The sequence below is a fragment of the Meleagris gallopavo genome, chromosome 1 (genome assembly GCF_905368555.1).
Source record: "Meleagris gallopavo chromosome 1, MGAL_WU_HG_1.1, whole genome shotgun sequence".
NCBI lineage: Eukaryota > Metazoa > Chordata > Aves > Galliformes > Phasianidae > Meleagris > Meleagris gallopavo.
In genome coordinates this window covers 73,540,952-73,561,933 of record NC_139404.1, presented here as the reverse complement: position 1 = coordinate 73,561,933, position 20,982 = coordinate 73,540,952, and the positions used below count along the sequence as shown (strand labels likewise).

The following is a 20,982-nucleotide window of genomic DNA, read 5'->3' as shown; positions in this document are numbered from 1 at the left end:
CAAAACTCATTCTGCATGATGTCATATGGTATATAATATCCGTTTGGCCAGTTTAAATCAGCTGTCCTATTTCTGTTCCATCCCAGCTCCTTGGGCCCTTTGCTAAAAATGGTCCTGGCTCTGTACAACACTGCTTAGCAGCAACTGTAAACATCAGTGGATTATCAGCACTGTTTTTCTTCTAGAGCCTATGCTTAAACATAACATCATACCAAACACTCTGAAGAAAACAATTCCTTCTCAGCTGAAACTAAGGCAATATTCACCCCTTATCCTTATTCCCTTATTCGTGTTCAGGTCCCACAGTTTCTACACGTCCTAACTAATTACCATCACCTACCTTGTTTTGTTGTTGTTTTTTAATATATATACACATACATTATTTCCATAGTCTGTGGGCTATCCATTTAAATTGTCCATGTTATTCAAATAGTTCATAACTTTGAGCTCCATCTATCATAACAGTCCTTCGGTGCAGGAGGGATGATTCAGTGTTGGGTTACTGCGTGCAGAAGCTAGTTCTGGTTCCATCAGAGAGTTCATTCTTCTTTAACCTGTGTAGTTCTTATTGTACTACTGTTAAAAAGGCATATAAGAACCGTAATAATGATGACATACATTATTAGGTAGCAATTTAACATCACACAATTCAAATTATTGGCTCTTCTCACCCAGCATCAAGTCACCTTGAGGTACACAACGGACATTCCCATCCACATTACTCACCGTATGCACTTAGGTCTCTGGGTGAAAGCAATCCCATGAATAGGCTTGCCTTTGTCTGAGGCACGAATAACTCAGTCTGTTTTGCCCAGCTCTTTCTTTATGTGCACCACCTGGTCTTCGTCCTCTTCTGCGGTATGCAGGAGGTTTGACTGGGCAGGATCAGCTCATTTGGCAGAACCCTGAGTGTTGACTAACCATGCAGCTTTTGTCAAAAGTACACTGCAGTGTTTGAATGTCCCAGCACCCGCTGGTCTCAATGCAGTCTTTAACAGTCCATTCACCCTTTCCTCCAGTAGCTTCTACAGCTCATTGTATAAGACTCCATACAGCAGCCTTCCATCTCTGATGCTTTCTCGCAGTGCAACAGGACCCATCAGCAAACATTTTCCAGCAGTTTATGATGCAGCGGAGCCTCTTCAGCACGTGTAACCTCCTCTTCTGGTGATATTTTGAAATCTTAAGTCTTTGGGCCAGTCCATAATCACTTCTAAGCTTCCTGGATGACTGAGATTCCCTTTTTGAAACTGTTGTGAGATTCATGTGATTCACTTACTCCACATACCATCAGCTGGACGATGTGGGGACAGGACCCTCCCTCTGAACATCAAATCCAGCACAGGCAGTTGGGAGGCCAAAAGGAGCTATGCTTCACTACCAACTACTTCTGAAGCAGCTCGGAACCCTTCATTTGCTGCCAATATCTCTTTTTCAGTAGGAGTATAGCAGGCCTCAGATCCTCTGTATCCGTGATTCCAAAACTCTAGGGGTCAAACTCGTATGTCCCCTGGGCCTTTCTTCCTGAAGCTCCAAGCAGGGGCATTCTCCCCAGTTGCAGCATAGAGCACATTTTGTTACATCTTGCCCTGTCCAAACTGGCCCAAGGGCTCCTGTGTGAAGTATCTCCTGTTTCATTTGTTCTAGGTCCTGTTGTTGTTCAGGGCCCTATGTGAAATCATTCTTCTTCCAGGTCACTTGATAGAGGGAGTTTACAATCAGACTGTAATCTGGAATATGCATTCTCCAGAAGCTCACAACATCTAAGGAAGCTTGTGTTTCCTTTTTGTTAGTTGGTGGAGACATAGCAGTTATTTAATTGATCATGTCCTTGGGGATTTGGCAGTGTCCATCTTGCCATTTTATTCCTAAGAATGGGATCTTCTGTGCAGGTCCCTTGATCCTACTTTTCTTTACGGCAAGATCAGCCAAGACCCAAGAGTACTCCAGGGGGGTCTCATTAAAGTAGACTTGAGGGGCAAACTCACCCCCTTTGATCTGCTGGTCACACTTCTCCTGATGCAACCCACGATACGGTTGGCCTTCTTGGCTGTAAGTGCACATTGCCAGCTCATGTTGAGCCTTTCATCAACCAAGACCCCCAAATCCTTCTCCTCAGGACTGTTCTCAAGCCATTTGCTGCCCAGCCTGTATTTATGCTTGGGATTGCCCTAACCCAGGTGCAGGAACTTGTACTTGGCCTCGTTGAATTTCATGAGGTTGGCACTGCTCAAGCTTGTCCAAATCCCTCTGGATAGCATCCCGTCCCTTTAGTGTATCAACTACACTGCTCTGCTTGGTGTTTTCTGCAAACTTGCTGAGGGTGCACTTGAGTCCATCATCCGTGTCATTGATAAAGGTGTTGAGGACCACCAGTCCCAAGACTGACCCTTGTGGGACACCAATTGCAACAGTCCTCCACCCAGACATAGAACTGTTGAACACAACCCTTCGGCTGCGACCAGCCAACCAGTTCTTAATCCATTGAAATTATCCATCGAAATAATTGTGGAAGATGAAATTCTCTAGAAACATTCACAAAGAGATAAAAGGACAACCATAAAAATAAAAAATGCTTTTGTAAACAGGTAGGGAATAGAGTAACCAGTATGGGGAAAACAATTCGTTTATAGTGAATTTAGATGAAAATGAAGAATTACTCTTAGATGACTACACTTAATAACTAAGACAGAGAAGGCAGTTTTTCATTGAAATTTAGTAAATAATAACATATTGTTGTGGTTTAACCCAGCAGGCTTTTAGAAGGATTTAAATTATTTTCTTCCTGTTCTCAAAAACAACTTCTGCTGTGTCGCCCCACACAATGATGTTGTCAGTGTACTGCAGGTATTCAGGAGCTTCCCCCTGTTCTGGATCAGCTCGTGAGAAATGGCAGGGCTGTGTTTTGACGCCTGGGGCGTCAAAAGATGAACTGGACACCCCTCTGAGTAAAAGCACACTGTGGCCTGAACTCTGCTTCCAGAGGGATTGAGAAAAAAGCATTCACAATGTCAGTTTTGGCATACAACTTGGCTGCCTTTGTCTGCAGTTATTATCTGGGAGAGCGATGTGTAGCAGTGGTGTGACTTCATTCCGGCCACAACCGTCCACTGTTAGGCAACACTTTTCAATGGACTTTTGCACTTGCCATATGGGACTATTGAAGGGTAAGCTGCTGATTTCTCTGTGGTTCTCCAGTTGGCAAATCAGCTCATGAATGGAAATTGGGGAGTCCTGGTTGGTATGATATTGCTGCCAGTGCACCGCTGTACTAGCAACCAGCACCTGCAGTTCTATTCTTAGCAACCTCACAACAGAAGAGTCTCCTGAGAGACCAGGCAAGGTAGACAGCTGCTTAATATCCTCTGCCTCTCAGGCAGCTATCCTGAAAGCTCACCAATATCCTTTTGGGCCCTTGAAGTACCCTATCCTGAGGCAATCTGGACCAAAGATGCACAGGGCCTCTGAGCCAGTTGCAGCGGAGTCCTTTTGCTTATTTTGGCATCCAGTGCAGTTAACCTTTGGGATTCCCCCTTACTCCAGGAGTATAGATGAGATTTACCCCTTTATAACTTGATGGCATTAGAGTACGTTGTGCACAGGTGTCCACTAAAGCCTCATATTTCTTTGGTTCTGAAGTGATAGGCCATCAAATCCACACAGTCCAATACACCCAACTGTCCCTTTCCTGCATCTGGCTGGAGGAAGAGTCCCACTAGTTTTGATTACAGTATTCATTACTCATCTCTTGTGTATGAGAACCAAAATTCTCATTGTCATCCTTGGATATAAGATTGCACTGTCTTCGCTGTCTGGAGAACTGCCTGCTGGAAACTGAAGCCTCCATATTGCTAGGAAGACCCACTCTTGTGATTGTTTTCCCTTGCAACTCAAGTATCCATGCCTGTAGGGTCGAGGTGGGTTTCCCATCCCACTTCCTCATATCCTCTCCATGGTCATGAAGATAAAACCACCAGACGCTACATGGTGTGTATCTACTATATCCTCTCTCTTGAGCAGAGGAATGCTTACTCCTAATGGATGAAGTATGGGTTCATACAGCCGGAGGAGCAGTTGAAGCTGTTTCTTTTGCTTTGAGTTCTTGAACCAGTTTCTCCACAGCTGAGACACAGGCCCCTGGGGAGGAAGAGAGATTATCTTCATATTGTCAAAGCAGGCTAGCCACAACCAGTAGCTTAGCCACTACTGGTTTTTCATCATCTTTCCAGTTCTTTCCTGCCAGGATGCTGGCATGTGATGATGGTGCATTCCATACAACTCTCTGCCACATATGTCACATACATATCATGTCATCTGCGTCTTGGAAACTGGTATAATTGTCCAAGTTAATTCCATACATCATCTCTACCACAGAGAGTTCCCTCGAGTACTGGATACCTTTCTCCATGGTGGTCCATATGCCTGGGTTAAATACCAGGTCTTCCTTGAAAGGATATCTTTCCTTCAAGGCTGACAAGAGTTGCCGCCACGGGGTGAAAGATTGTATTCCTTTTTCAATTGCTTTGCCAGTGCCACTTTCCCTGGAAACAGATCCCAGCTTCTTGGCTTCACTACCTGCTAAATTCAGGATACTGGTTCCACCATCCCAGGACCTAAGCAGCCAGGTGGCAATATACTCACTTGGCTGATAGCTGTAATCTTTTTACAAATCTCACAGTTCACTTATTGTTAGGAGTCAGATGGTTTCTGTTTCTTCTTGTTCCTCTTGCTTTTGTGATGGACACAAAACCATTTTTTTTTTTCTCTGAACTTATAAGCTTCCCTCTTTGCTAAATATTCTGACTTTTGTAGACTTTTTTCTTCTTGCTTATAGGGGTAACTGATATTGGCACTATTTTGTTCCCCAGTTGAGCTGTGGGGTTTGTCAGGGGGCCTGGAGTGACTATAAGACTGGTTGTGAGGATCATGGTACCTGCAGGGCCTTTCAGTAGGGTTGGAGTAACTGCAGGGTCTGTCAAAAAAAGTCAAAGCAACGTCAGAATCTGTCACAGGGGTTGGAATAGCCACAGAGACCGTCATGAGGGCTGGAGCAGACAAAAAGTTCATTGCAGGAGTTGGAGAAACTGCAGAGTCGTCACAAGAGGCAGAGAAATCGCAAGGTTCATTGCAGGAGTTAGAGCAACCGCAGGGCTCATTACAGGCGCTGGAGCAACCGAAAGGTTCAGCTGGCACAGGACATGCCCCAGCTTGCTGCAGCGATTTGTGCCTCTTTAGGATTGCCAGGGCAACAGCAGATCTTTTCCAAATATTCTACTAGTTTTCCAGGCTTCTGCTGTTGTTCATAGGTGAAGGTCCAAACCACTACGGGTGTCCACTGTTCTAGGCACCTGCCCATACCATCCTATACTCCCTGCCACTCAGACCTATCCTGCCTTGGGACAGATGTTGGGATTTTATTCTTAAATAATTGTTTAATCTTAAACATAACCTGAAACATACTCATGACTCACGCTGGTTTGAACATTCCATAGATATTCAGATTTCTCAAGAACTATTGTAACTAGCTCTTGAGCTCTAGGGAAAGATGGAAAAGTGAAAGAGAGGCTGAGAGACTGATAATACTAATAGTATAAACAATATGGCTTCCAAAGCCCACAGATGACTGCAGTGATGAATACACACAAAACAGCAGTTTCTCGGCTGCCAATTTTATCATTATACAAGTCAAGGTCACACAACCTAGCAAAATAAAAACCTTAATCTAATTCCCAGTAATGACAAACAGTGCAGCAGGGTAAATAAGCAGCACACAAGGTGCTACACAATGCAGTTTCAGGAGCAGTTTCTTAAAGATCTTCTGTTGACGTGCTCTGGGCAGGTCTGCTGTTATCTCAATCCTTTGTGCCCCATGCTGTGTGCCAAAAATGATTGTTGTGGTTTAACCCAGCATGTGGCTAAGCACTGCACAGTTGTTTGCTCACTTTTCCCAGTGGGATAGGGGAAAGAATTGGGAACAAGAACAAAGTAGAACTCGTGGGTTGAGATTTAACTAATATAAAAAAAACTAATATAGAGAAAAGGAAAAGGATAATAGTTATGACTATATATCACACACACACGAATGTATATAACAAGGGGTGCACAAGCAATTGCTCACCACCTACCAACCAATACCCAGCTCACTCCCTGAGCAGCAGAAGAAAGACAAACTCCTACCCCCTTGAAAACTCCTCTGACAAGTTTAAATCAGCTGCCCTGATTCCATTCCTTCCCAGTTAGTATGAGATGAGAAACTGGTATGGCTTTGGCTCTGTATGACACTGCTAAGCAGCAACTATAAACATTCTCCATAAATTATAAATTTTCTCCTAGACCCAAAGTATAGCATCACACCAGACACTCCGAAGAAAACAACTTCATCCCATTTGAAACGAGGACACAGTGAAAATGTTTAAGAACTACTTCACAGGATTGTGGAAACATGTCTACATGTTAGCATGTTAGCAGCATGCACAAAACCAAAATGCAAGGCATTAGCAAATACATAGTCCAGTGACAGCAAAAGATGAACTCTACCCTGCTCTGGATTAGGTAACAAATATATCAATATTAAGAAGGAACATGCCATATCATGTGCTGAGCTTTTTCTTGGGTTGTAAAAACTAGAAAAGATCATTTGGTTCTTCGTTTTGAGCTCCCGTGGTAAGTACAAAATTATTACCTCCACTCATTTCTCAAAGAATTTTTTAAGGGTACCTACTACAGTTATCTGACTTAATTCTATCCACATCTTCACAGCGCTAGAATGCCCAAGACTAAAGGCAATATTCTAAAAGCATAAGATCTCTTTCATCTGTCTGATACCACTCTGCATTTGCACGTGTCTTCTGTAATTATGTTAAATTTTTGTACTATTTCTCTCTTATCTTTCTCTCTTCTAATACAAAAGAATCTTTCTGTAATAAATCCAGCACTAATTTATTATTTATAGCATAGCTAGCTAATTTTCAATACTATGCCTTACCAACTTATTCCCTAACATTTAATATATAATCTTTGAAATTATTTTCCCTAGTATGCTATCTTCGGCTTTTCCTTCTGAGTCTCTTATTTCCTGCCCACTTTTCTAATCACTTTCTATCCTATTATTTTATTTTTCATTTTTTATTATATTATATATATTATATATATTTATTATATTTATTTTTTATATTTATTGGCAGCTTTACCTTTGATTTGTTCAGATTGCTAAATGAAACAACTGAAGAGAGCAGTACATCAGCTTCGATAGTATCACTTATGAGTATCCTGTTTTATGACTTATATCTAGTTTTCAAGTCAGGTTTTTTTATTTTTTTTTTGCAGAGTAGATGAGAGACTTATAAACTGAATATGTGTATGTACAGGGATGATGCATGCACATGTGTGTATCAATGGAAAAGTAGGGTTTGATGTGTGACTGCACTACAAGTTCACTGCATCCTGTTTCTTTGTCCTCTTTCTGGCCTTCTTTGCACTATCCTTGCCCTCTCTTTAGGTTACACAGGACTGCCGTACAATAGCTCTTTTTTGCATCAGCCAGTTCATTGCCCCTCTTGAAATTTTTCCATGCACTTCTGACCACTTTCCTGTAAGGGATTCAGTAATCTTGCTGCAGTGTTGGTGTGCTCATTTGTGATAAGGATTTTGTGCAAAGGTGATAAAGGATAATAAAAAAGGCTTTTTAAAGTATGTTAACAGTAAAAGGAAGCCAAGGGAGAATGTGGCTCCCCTACTAAGTGAGGGGGGTGTTCTGGTAACGGGGGGATGCTGAGAAGGTGGAGATAATGAATGCCTTCTTTGCTTCTGTCTTCAGTGAAAAAGCTCTCCCTCAGGAATTCCAGACCCTGGAGGTTAGTGAGAGGATCTGGGGAATGGAAGACTTCTCTTTAGTCAGGGAAGAGGCAGTCCGAGAGCGGCCAGGCAACACCAACGTTCATAAATCCATGGGACCCGATGGGATGCATCCATGGGTGCTGAGGGAGCTGGCAGAGGTGATTGCTGAACCGCTCTGTCCCTGGAAAGGTGATGGAACAGCTTGTGCTGGATGCCATCTCCAGACAACTGGAAGAAAAGGAGGTTATCAGGAGTAGTCAGCATGGGTTCACCAGGGGGAGGTCATGCTTGACCAACCTGGTAGCCTTCTACAATGTTGTCACTGGCTGGGTGGATGGGGGGAGAGCAGTGGATGTAGTCTACCTTGATTTCAGCAAGGCATTTGATTCTGTCTCCCACGACATCCTTATAACAAAGCTGAGAAAGTGTGGGATAGATGAGTGGACAGTGAGGTGGGTTGAGAACTGGCTGACTGGCAGAGCACGGAGGGTCATCACTGGCGGTACAGAGTCCGGTTGGAGACCTGTAACTAGGTCAACTAGGTGTTCCTCAGGGGTCGGTCTTGTTCAACATCTTCATGAATGACCTTGATGAGGGGATAGTGGCCACCCTCAGCAAGTTTGCTGATGATACAAAGTTGGGAAGATTGGCAGACACACCTGAAGGCTGTGCTGAGACCTGGACAGGCTGGAGAGCTGGGCAGTAAGAAACCAGATGAGCGTTAACAAAAGCAAGTGTAGAGTCTTGCACCTAGGGAGGAATAATTGCATGCACCAATACAGGCTGGGGGATGAGCTGCTGGAGAGGAGCTCTGCAGAGAGGGACCTGGGCGTCCTGGTGGACGACAGGTAGGCCGTGAGCCAGCAGTGTGCCCTCGTGGCCAAAAAGGCCAATGGCATTCTGGGGTGCATTAAAAAGAGCGTGGCCAGCAGGTCAAGGGAGGTGATCCTCCCCCTCTACTCTGCCCTGGTAAGGCCTCACCTGGAGTAGTGTGTCCAGTTCTGGGCTCCCCAGCACAAAAAAGACAGGGAGCTCTTGGAAAGAGTCCAGAGGAGGGCCACAAAGATGGTGAGGGGCCTGGAGCATCTCCCCGATGAAGAAAGGCTAAGTGAACTGGGTCTGTTTAGCCTTGAGAAAAGATGACTGAGAGGGGACCTGATCCAGGTCTATAAATATAGAAGGTGTGGGGGGCAGAGTGGCGAAGCCAGACTCTTTTCAGCAGTGTGTGGAGACAGGACGAGGGGAAACGGACATAAGCTGCAGCATAGGAAGTTCCGCACAAACGTGCGCAAGAGCTTCTTCACGGTGAGGGTGACGGAGCACTGGAACAGGCTGCCCAGGGAGGTTGTGGAGTCTCCTTCTCTGGAGATATTCAAGACCTGCCTGGATGCCTACCTGTGCGACCTGGTGAAGGGAACCTGCTTTGGCAGGGGGGTTGGACTCGATGATCTCTGGAGGTCCCTTCCAACCCCTGCGATTCTGTGATTCTGTGATTCTGTGATTCATTCTCCACCCCATCACCACCATTCACACCTACAGTATCTGTTCATAGCCCAGATGCCTTATGGAGCTCCCACTGAGCCCTTCCTGCCCTCCTCCATGCATCCCATCCACTTGCCTCTACTTTCAGTTCACTCTTTGTAGCACAGGGAAGCCAACAGCCTTACACTGGCAGAAGTGTCCTCAAGTCTTTGGACAAAAGAAACTTCTTTTTCAATACATTAAGGAAAATAAACTTTCATTTGATGAGATTTGATTGAATGTGTGTTATTAAAGCATTCCCTTTTCACAAAGACTACCCAGCAGCTTCTTCAGTCATGTACAAACATGAAAGTAGCTACTGTTGGTGTGGTATTAGTAGCTATAGCTGTGATATTAGTACAAATAAGGACTATTAGTCTTTTGAAACTGCTGGTCCTAAGGACCAGAAAGTAGGATTTTCAAAAATAAAGCTGATACTTCTTTCTTTGAAATAACCAGAATATTTAGCATTGATAGCAAGGAAAGCATTGTTAATCCAATACTATGAGGATCTTGGAGTTCCACAAACTAAAACTCTTACAAATATTCACCTCATATAGAAGAATGTGTCTTAGACTTTACAAGTCTCTGTGTCAAAAATTCACTCGCTCTTTCTGCTCAGACACAGTGAGTACTGCTAGCACCACATCCCTCTGTACTTTTGCATGGTACCTACACGTAAAGAAAACAACATGAAAAGGTTTTGTGTGCTAGTGCTCAACACTGTATCTTGATCTTGCTTTATTGATAAGTCCCAGCTGAAAGTAAACCCTGGAAACTCTGTGTGCATGTAGAGTTTGACTGCTTCTGTGTAATAAGTGTAATTTGCAACAGACTGTTTTTATTAGTAATTTTTTTTTTTTTTAAGAGAGACAGAAAAATAATAGTAGATGATGAGTTCCTTTTTGTTTTGTGCTACACTCTGTTTTCTCAATGATTAAGTATTCACTGCTGTCAGGGCAAGATATCATATTTGGGTGCACAAATCAAACTGCAAGAATAGATGCAGTGTGCATGTGAGCAAACAGAAGGCAAGAAAATGCTGTTGGCAGTCATACTGCAGGCATGGCAACGCTGCAACATGAAGCTTTTTCCATACATAAGAATGGCTTTGGCAAGCACCTGCTTTTGCTATGATTTTACAGCTCAGACATTGTCCATGTAAGAAGTGCGGGCTTTCAGGTTTTCTTCTCACGAGATATTGGCTGTGGTTGGTTCTACTCACTCAACTAGCCTCTTCCTCTTGGTTCTTCTCACCTCAGGCAACAACTTCCTTTCTACCCCAGACAAAGTTCACTAAGTAAGCAGATCAAAATGAGAAGAGCTTCTATGTCATATGTCTTTCCATTGAAAGGATAGTAGAGAGAAACAATCCTTACTCTAGTGAAATCAGAAGTAATTGGGATGCAAGAGAAGTGAAAGAAAGAGATCCAGAAAACATTGCAAAACTGCCTATGCCTGGATCATGCAGAAGATATCAGGGGCCTTCAGGAAATAAGAAAAACTTGCAATAAGCCTTAAAAAAGTAGGACAATGCAAATCAGGCATGACAGTTCAATAATGCTCCCAGGCATCAATGCTTTGTTCATCAACAATCAACTGAAAGAGTTTTAATGTTTCATTTAGCAAAAGCGTTGTCCTAGACTTTAATTTTCATAATAGAAATCCTTATTAAAATGAAGCCAAATGCTCTTGTGCTTCAGGAAGTAGGAGAATAAGGGAAGATTACTTTGGATAACAGTATAACCTCACAGTGTAGCCTATACAAGGAGAGATGCACAGCTGCGTCTCCCCAGGAGCAAAGTCCAGAATCACATTGTATGATAACTGTTGAGTCACGGCCTGAACCACTGATTGAGCACCTGAAGAAAGAGCCCTGTCAGCCCTGGGAGCTTCTGTGACCAGAAGGGGTGGAACAAGGCTCCACCCTTCTTAGACCTCATTTATGGGCTGACTGCCACTGTGAAGGGTCTCTGGTTGGAGATCCTTTGTTTGTGGAGTTTCTTCTGTGAGCCTAGATCTTCAGAGATGGGTGAGCACCTTTACTTTTCCTTTGAAATTCAATTGTCTGTGCTAGTCTCTTTGCTGTTTTGCTCCTGTATTGCCCTCTACTGCAGGTTGGAGACATGATTTCTCTCTGTTTTCTCTCCATACCACACACTTTCTTTGACTAATGTCATGGAGCAGTTCAATCTCCTGTCCTCCAAGTTAGCTACTTTCCTTAGTAAGGAAGGGGTCTGCGGTCAAGCTTGAACTGTCTGCACTTCTGTCATTTTAACTCCCTCTCTCCATCCAGTTTTTCTCAGAAGGGTATATTGAGTGAGCAACTTCTGTTCTCCTTGCTGCCAGCAGAACTGCAATGAGCAGACTGAACTTCAACACTCATGAGAACAAAGTTGTGGGGAAGAAGGAGAGAGATATATTCTTCTCTCATATTCCTACCTGACTAATTGGTGGCCATGGCAACATGTGGTGGATTTAACCCAGCAAATATATTGTGTACATAGTCAGAGATGATATTTGTGTTAAAACAATATTGGATATTACAAGTACTCAAAAATATAGAACTGTATTCATTGAAACCTGTGAAAGGCCAGCATCTTCCTAACATGATTTCAATCTTTTACTAGAAAATATGAAAGAGATCCTGCTTTAAGTACAAAACAAAGCAATATCATCTTTAGAGACTTTTGGGAGGTAAACATATTGAAAAACTCTTTAAATTAAGAGACTAATCAATGTTTTTGGATAACTGGATGCAGAGCGGATAATGTTCTCAGGCTTTATTGACAGTGGGAATACAAAGAGGTTTGATGCAAGCAGTGAAGAAAGCTAAGGTAACCTTACCTGTGGCTTGCACTGATGGGAAGATCACAAATACTCAGAGAATATTTCTGTGCCCTCCAGGAAAAGCAGTGGTATACACATACTTCTTTCTGTTCTGTGCTTCTATGTTCTCCCCCTAGGCCTCCATCTTTTTGTTGAAAACACATTCAGCCTCAGAAATTTCTAGCCATGTAATGAAAGTCTGTCTCTTTTTACTGTACACAGGAAAGCACAGTCTGCAATTTCAACCTTCAATCAAAATACAGTGAAGTGAAAAGCAGAGAAGAGCGCAGAAGATCAAGACTGAAAGATTCAGGATATCTGGAGTACTGAAGTCATTTGCATGTGCAGAGATTAAATTTACAGAGAAAATGCTATGTCCATGTTATTTAGTGAAGATAGGAGACATTTTGGGACTGCTAGAGATTAAATAAGATTGCAGACTATCTACTCTCATTTTAAATTACTATGCCTGGGGAGAAATCTGTATATGCAACTCATAAAAATCGAAGCTCAGAGGCTAGTTTCTGCCTTCAGTCATATAGAAAGCACAGACTATAAACTAAGTTGCTTACAACAGATCATAATCTGGCATAGTATCTGAGCTGGTTCAATATTGTATTAAGCTAATGTCAGTACTGATTAATTGTAATGAGGAAATCCTGTAGGGAACTGCTGAGGTGTTAATGTTCCTAATCAATGAGATTCCATTTACTTGAGGAAATCTTAATAAACCGTGCCATGTCTTCTGATTCAAACTGCTTTTTTTAGACTTAAAATAACTACTGTCTTAAGTAGTGCTTCTTCAGATTTATCATGGTGTAAATTAAGAGAAAATGTTGAGAAGACTTTTCCATGTCTTTCCATCTCTATCAAAAGCAAGGAAAGAAGCATATGGAAATTTTTGAACAAGAAGATAAAGCCTTTTTATCTATCTTCATTTAGTTTAGTTCTTGCACTTTTGAGCCTACAGCTCTTGTCCTAGGGCATTATTTTACTAATTAGCACTTAATATACAATAACCAAGGAATTACGACACTTCAGCTCAATATGTAATGTAAGAGACATTATCTGTGATATCTAGTAGGCAAAGATCCGCTATATCAAAGAACTTATTCAAGGAACTCAAGTACAGCAAGATAAGAACAGTCCTATGGCATTCTTGCCAGTGTCTTATTCTCCACAGACCATGCCAGGAGAACACTTTCAAGGCAGGAAGTTTTTCCAGAGATTTAAAAAGAAACAAATTGTTCATTTTGTACTAAAATAAAATCTTTGTGATCATAAAACTTTCAGTTAAAGCTGGAAGGAATGAAAGGAACAAAGATGAAATTTCATATTGAGTCCATAGTCATTTAGATGTTATTAGCTCTTCTCCTTGGTGCTCTATTTAGCATTTGCAAAGAAACGAAGTCCTACAAACTACACAGTTAGGAAGAGGGGAATAGAAACAAATAATGTTCATCACAGTCTCTCTTCAGGCCCCAGATAGTTGTTGGCTACTCTTGATAAGTGAATTAATAAATACAAAGGAATTGTATTCCTTTTGAAGATTCTCTAGTTGGAAATTTCCTTATGCATTTCGCTTTCATTTTCTCTTTTTAAAACATCTTTGCTCCTTGCTTTAGTTACTCTTTAGGCTCCATATGTCACATATCCTTTGTATGAAACAGTTTAAAGCAAATTCTCATTTCGTTCCTGTGACCTGATTCTAAGATTTTACTGCAATGAAGGGCTAATATAGATAACTTTGATCAGTCTCTCTGTCTTCCACTATCTTCCATTTTCTAAATGTCATTTAACTCATCAGAAGGCTTTTATATTCTTTTCTGTAAAAATAAGCCCAAACAAGTCTTAATTTGTAAGTGTTCCTATTATTAACTCCCTTAAATTCTTCAGCTCATTGAACAGTGCTCTCTGGCTTAGTTCATTATCATACTACTTGAGTTCATTCAAGTGCAATTTTGAAGTAATGCAGCGTAGAATCTTATCTTTTTTCTCTTTTGCTTTTCTCTAGTGTATATGTCAAATAGGACTTGTTTAGTTTGTTTTTTCAATTATCAGAGGCTTTTCAAGAATTTTTCTATGCTTTGAACAAGCATAACAATTTTCCTTGTCAGATTATTCCCTTTGGTTCTTTTTCCTTGGAAGAAATTTAATTTAGCATCTTCATAAATATTTGCTGTATGCCATTACATAAATCTTCTGCATAATAAATGCTTGTACTTAAAATTGTCCAAACTCTTCAGAGTAATTAACAGCTTGTTCAACTTGATGCTTCCCGTGCCCTTCCTTAAATTCTATTGTAGACTGGGGGAGATTCCTCTACATCTAATATAATTAAACATGTGCAAGGTAAGTGTCAATAGTTGACAGTGTCAACTGTCAATCATGAGTGTTCTACAGGTGACAAAAAGGCCAAAGAAACAGGATTAAAGTGGACCACCAGAAAAGCTACATCACTTAATCTATGGAATTTTCAAGGAATCTGTATCAGAAATGTACTGTTTTACAGGAGAATCATTTGGGGCTGCTCTAATTTTTGTCATTAACACAGCAATATGGGCAGAAAATTGTGAGTCTCTCAATCTGTCCTGGCAAAAATGAATTTTCCTCTTTTAGTGTGTTTAGCTATATCCATAAAAAGCATGGAAATGCAACTGGTAGTGGTTGCCTATTGATGGAGACAACCTGGCAATAATTCGGCTGTAGATCAAGACCAGATCTACATTTAAGTTTTTCCCACACAGGTCTTTTATCTCTTTCAAAATTTACTGAGGGCTGATGAATGTAGACTGTATCACTATGCAAAACCTCATATTTTACAGATTGCCTTAAATTTAGTTTGATGGGCTGTGTATTCCCAGGGCACTTCTGTTGTTGTTTGGGTGTTTTCCCTGTTATCCCTACTTTAGCCACAGGGTCTCTGTTGTACACAGTTGTTTTGTTCTTTATGCTGCATCCTATACTCCTTCAGATGTCTACTTCAACAATAGTCCAGAGAAAGGAAAAGAATCCCTATCTGACATCTCTATAGAATGGCTTCCTGAGGGAGGTGCAGGCTCTGCGAAACATGGACATCTCTTCCTGTGTTGTTAAACAGATATTTTCTAACTCCATGGAGAAGCTTAGCAGTCAAAGGAGACTAGGATCTGAATGCACAAATTGAAGCCAATTAACTGGGAGCAGTTAAGGTATGTGCTCTCTGGCTCTTGAACAGGTATATAGAATCACTCACAGCTCACAAAGCTGAGATGATGCACAAAAGAAATTGGTGTTAGGATCTTAGTCACATTTAATGGAACTTTTCTGGTAGTGAGAGAGGTAGTGACACTCTCTATATCATGATTTCAGAAATATGCTTCTTTAGCATTCAGATATTGTGCACAAATGGAACTTCAGTGCAAACTGGTGCTCTAGTATAGCTATACATCAAGAAGTAAATGTTTTCGGTTCAATATGCCAGGGTACAGACTGTGTGCTTTTATTCAATGCTTTAATTCCACTTTTAATTGTGTAATGACCAGCACAAAAAGCTTTTAGGATAATTCTATTCTGCACCATTATCTTGATTCATGTCTATTGGACATTTTATTCAAATCCATTCATGAAGCTGAGGAATTATCTCTTGACAATCAATACAAATGTCTGATGGAAAGCTAACTTCTCTGTATATATGACCTTGTTACTCTATCTCAGCCCAGAAGAAAGCTTTCTTCACTGGCCTGTCGTCTTTAACATAGCAAAGTTGAATATGCATTTGAAAAACAAGAAATTTTCAAAGCCTATCAAAATAGAGTGAATTCACATGCTCTGCTGTCTGTTGAGTAGAAATGAAAAGGAAATGAAATCAAATATATAGAACAAATAAAGAAAGTATTAGCTACTTCTTAGAGCTAAGTCTTGGGATTGCAAAAGATAAAACTTTAAATCACTGGAGTGTGTTACAGTCCTAAAGATTGAATGAAATGCCTTTTGAAATAATATTTTAAATATAGAAGAGAGGAATCTCAAAAGCAGAGGTAGCCTTAAAGTATTAAAAGTTACAAACTTGGGAAGAAAATCCACGAGTTAATGTCAGAGAGTTTACAAGTTGACCACCTGAAAATAGTTTGGATTTGATAAATTAAAGCTTCTTGCTTGACTTGAATTTTAAAAGAAATAGACAACATTTTTAAAAATACAAGTTGTCTATTTGCTTGAAGTGAATAGGATTTCTTTCCACATGGCTTGAAGTTTGACTGGACTTTCCTTAATCAAGATATTTTCTGGAATTTGGGAAGTGTGGGATGTATGATATGATTGTTCCAAAGAATCTCATCTGCGTGCTAGATACTAGCTAGTCAGTAACCTGAAGAATAATATAATTGCGGTGGAGCTATCATAACTAGCAGTGTTGTTCAAAAAGTAGGAAATAAAACTGTCTAAAAGCCTTGAGAAGTCCTTTTTGTCTGACATTATAGTATCTAGATTTTGCCTAGATGACCAGATCTTCTATAGCACAGTATGTTTATGAAACAATATCACTAGGGAGGAAAATAATCCTTTGTATGTCAAACAGCATGCACACCAAGCAGGAACTGTTTTAACATTTGATGCCAGTGAACTTTTTCACCAATTCTAAAACTGGTAACTTCATTTCTTAATTTAAAAAAACGTCCTCCCTCCTACCTATCCTTGTTCTTCTTCTCCCCATTGTCATCACTGTTAACAGTTTGAGTAAGCTGGTAAAAATAAAAATATATATTTACCAGTACCATTTATTGTTTTCTCGTATTGACTGTCTAAATGGCATGTCTATGAATTAACAACAAGCCACATACATGTCTACTGAAACTGACTCTTTTATCAGTCTCTCTCCTATTGTCTTTACATAAGACATACATTAAAACTCTTATCTTAGATTGTGAGCTTTGGGGGATATAGATTGACATCTTACTTTATGACTATACATGAGCTGTCAGATCCTGAGTGCTAAGAATCAGAGTCCTGTAGTTCCTGTGCATAGAAAGCCAAATTTTCTGTCTTTCTGTGGCCTTTCCCCTGCTTTGTGAATCTACATGCTGTATTAACTGAGGTCATGGAGCAGGAGAAACATCACTGAATTGCAGCTGTGTATTTTATTTCACAGGGTTGTGTGAGAGAGCAAACTTATTAGAAGACTTTATTTCAGCTGCAGCTGAGTACTATAACCATTTTCCTGATTGGATGTGTGCCCATTGGACAGTCCCAGAGAATCTTGGTTGCCTTCCAGCCTCAAATGCCAGAGGCATGTCCCGACTTCCTCTCCCCTTACATGACGAAGTCTGTTGGGTCTCATTCATTATGACTTACAAATAACGTCTTAAACAGTCTTAGGTCTGTGAAGTCAGAATCTGATTAGGGCCTCCAGATGTTATTGTAATAGCAATAATAATTAAAAATATTCTGTGATTAATCAAATATACCATAATTTTTTTTTTCCACAGAGTTTTAGGAAAGCTCTTGCAAATCTGTAGTCATAAAAGAACTGTCCTTTAGCATCATGTATACAGTATCTGTGACTTTGCAAACGCTCCTGACTTCAAGTACTGTTAAGACCAATTGAAAACTGGCAGTTCCTAGAAATTCTGCAGGATATCTTCTTGGTGTTCAGCTAGTCAGAAATAAGTGTGTGGTGCTTAAGTTCAATAATCTGTGTTCCTAACTCCCCTTGGAATTGAATTTATTTTGAGAAAACAATTAAGGACTTGTTGATGCTGCTAAAATTAGCTTTATGTTTTACAGTAGCATTACTGATGAACATGTAGGTGCTGCAATGTCCTACCAATGTTACCAATGTCCTATCAGCATGTTACTTTACTTTTAGTTTGAGATTTTTGCTGAATTTGACTCAGTACAACTGAGATGTTGTATATCTGCCTGTTCTGCTTCATTGTTGTTTGGACCCGAAGGTACCCTGGGTAGCTAGAGTGCATTTAGTGATTATGAAAATAAGAAATGCAGTTTCCTAAAATGATTTTTCTACCTGTAAAATGTTATAGTAGTACTTAACTTTGTCTCAAGGATACTATTAAGTACACGGTAAGAACTTCGAGAACTTTGAGACTAGATTTGCTGTGGGAGCAGTTAAAGACAGCTCCTGGATCCAACATTCCTTAGATATATTTGTGAATGGGCAAAAGTATTTTTAGGTGTTTGTATCCACTGTGTGTTTCACATATCTATTTCACAGAAACTAAATAAAACAACTAAATAAAACCTAGGGAATACTACGATTTTGCTTGCCACAGTTTTCATATATAAAGCATACATATAATGAAGATATATATATGAATATAGCTGTAAATAATAGTGCTGGACACAGACCTTACGGACTCATTATTGGTGTGTACAGTGATCAAGTGGTCTGTGGGTAGACTAATATGTGGCTTTGAGAGGCATGAAAGCTTTCACCCCCTGCCCCTAGACAGTACATTTTCTTTATGACGCAGAAGGTAACATAGTTGGGCTTGCTTTCGGAAACCATGACACTGATTTTGCTCATAAAGTTATTTTCTTCAATTTTCACACTAACTTCACAAAAGAAAGAATAAAAGTGACTTCTAGTTACTAGAGTTAAAGTTATGTTTGAGAAGAAAAAAGTTATGACCCTAAAAATGGGTATAGAGTAATGAATTACAAGTACAAATAATGTTATGTGCTTATAGTTTCACTGGTCCCAAGGATAATCTGTCCTTGTTCTTCTCTAATGAAGGAGATCTTGATTTATCCTATGCTTTCTTCATCTTTAATGCCTTTTAAATTTGTGATTGACAGCCAAGAGCATGAACTGTAAGGTGTCTTGCTAAACAGAGAGCTTTGTAATATGATATGTAGCATATTTTGTATAATCATAGACATATTAAGATTGGAAAGTACCACTAAGATCACCCATACAACCAAGTGCCACCATGCCATGTTACCCACTGCCACATCTACCCTTTTCTTGAAAACCTCCAGGGATGATGACTCCACCACTTCTCTGGGCAGCCTATTCCAAAGTCTTATCCCTCTTTCTGAGAAATTTTTTCTAATATCCAACCTGAACCTCCCTGGTGCGACTCAAGGCCGTTACCTCTCATCCAATCAGGCCTAAAGGCCAACCCTCACCTTGCTACAGCCTCCTCTCTTGTACTTCTAGAGAGTAGTGAGGATTCCCTTGAGCCTCTTCTTCTTCAGACTGAACAATCTCAGTTCCTTCAGCTGCTCCTCATAAGACTTGTGTTCTAATCCATCTCCAGATGAAATCTGTGGGAGTCGCTCTGTCTCCATTTGGTGAGATGGAATTGCACTGATAAAGCTGTGAGAAAAACTGAGGAATGCTTTGGGAGTATTTAAAATTACTTAATGAGTAAGGATGAAAATACACAATCCCTCTGGTATTTCCTTATATATATATATATGTATATATATATATATATGGTATTCCCTTCATATATCCAGTAATACAGTATGTCAGGATATTGGATACTGGAGTTTATCCTCTAAATCCACTATGCCCATAGCTATATCAAACAGTGAAGACTGTCATCTTCTTACATTATTCATCTAAGTACTGTGTCAAAAAGATTTTAGTTCTGGGAGTAGAAGAATGCAGTTCCTCATTCTTCTTCTGCCCTTTTGGCCCCTGCTACTCCCAGAGATGGCTATATCCAAGATGGCAAGTAATACCAATTTGTGAGTATGTTAACTACCCAGCACGAATGGTCTTCTGTGTACTACATTCATATAAATTCTTTCTGCCTGATGTCAAACATAATTACAAATCATTCCTTCTTTGAAAGCCTGATGTATACCTGTATATAATATTTTATGTGCAACAGTAAAGGACATTCCTCCAAATGCAAACAGCCATAGCAACTTGTAACATTTTCATTTAAAACAGAATAAACATTGTCTTCATGTCCAAATCAGTAAGCTGCAGGAGCATAATTACATTAATATCTGCAGTCTTATACCTCTTCATTTTATTTATTTATTTATTTTAACAGCGGTTGTTTAATAAGCTAACATCATTGCAACTGTTTATTGTTTTTAAAACCACAATGCTATATTCCTAAAGGAGAAAATCTTTTTTTTTAAATTGAAAATAACAAGAAACCCTTCATCATTAATTTTTCACTTGTAAATTCAGTATTCCAGAATTTATATGTGTAGAGGGGTGGTGGTGGTGGTGGTATTATTATTGTTATATACTGGTGGAGAAAGTGACTATTTTCTTAAGAGAGTGTCTGAGCATTTCCAAATGTCATATCTTTCACTTCATCATTCACTTCAAATGTCACTTCATCTTTCTAATATATGTAAAATAGAAGTTTAGAAAGAACTGAGATGAAATAGGATTAGTTGTATTAAGTCCTACACTTTCAAAGGGAGTACAAATGTTCGTTATGTTTTCTGAAGATCTGTATTCTAAACAGCAGTTATCAATTCTTTGTTTTTTTATTTATTTATTTAATAAGGATTGATTGTAAGAGGGTGGGTGAAATTTCCAGTTTTCCCACATACCAGCTCTAGAATTGAACACAAGGGTCTGTAGAGTTTTCTCTAGGTGTTAGCAAATCTTCAGGAACTGCACTCAATTTAATTTTAAACATGATAGAGGGAGAACAGCATTTGATTGTTCTTCACCTCTTCTGCAATGGCCGTATCTGAGACAAACACACATTTCACTTTGATGTTAAGGAAGCTTCTGAGAGGCTCTCTTTCTGTGTGTACAATAAGCAGAGCCTGTGCAGTAATGCCTTTGAGCAGTGAACCGCCATTAAATCAAGCTCT

At 40.1% G+C, this 20,982-nt stretch overlaps 1 protein-coding gene across 3 annotated transcripts in view; it reads right to left on the bottom strand.

Moving 5' to 3' along the window:
- NTF3 (neurotrophin 3) overlaps nt 1-20,982 on the bottom strand; it is a 71,955-nt gene that overhangs the window by 14,414 nt on the left and 36,559 nt on the right. Inside the window, exon 2 of one of the 3 annotated variants that reach the window (XM_085234104.1) lies at nt 727-2,525. The exons of 1 other annotated variant lie outside the window; for it this stretch is intronic. Coding sequence is in view for 1 of the 2 variants with exons in the window: in XM_085234080.1 (XP_085090206.1) it covers nt 341-376 (36 nt within the window). In the remaining variant the exon portion in view is untranslated. Of the gene's footprint in view, nt 1-340; nt 668-726; nt 2,526-20,982 lie in introns of those variants that run through there. One more of the 3 variants, XM_085234080.1, reaches the window with a different exon arrangement.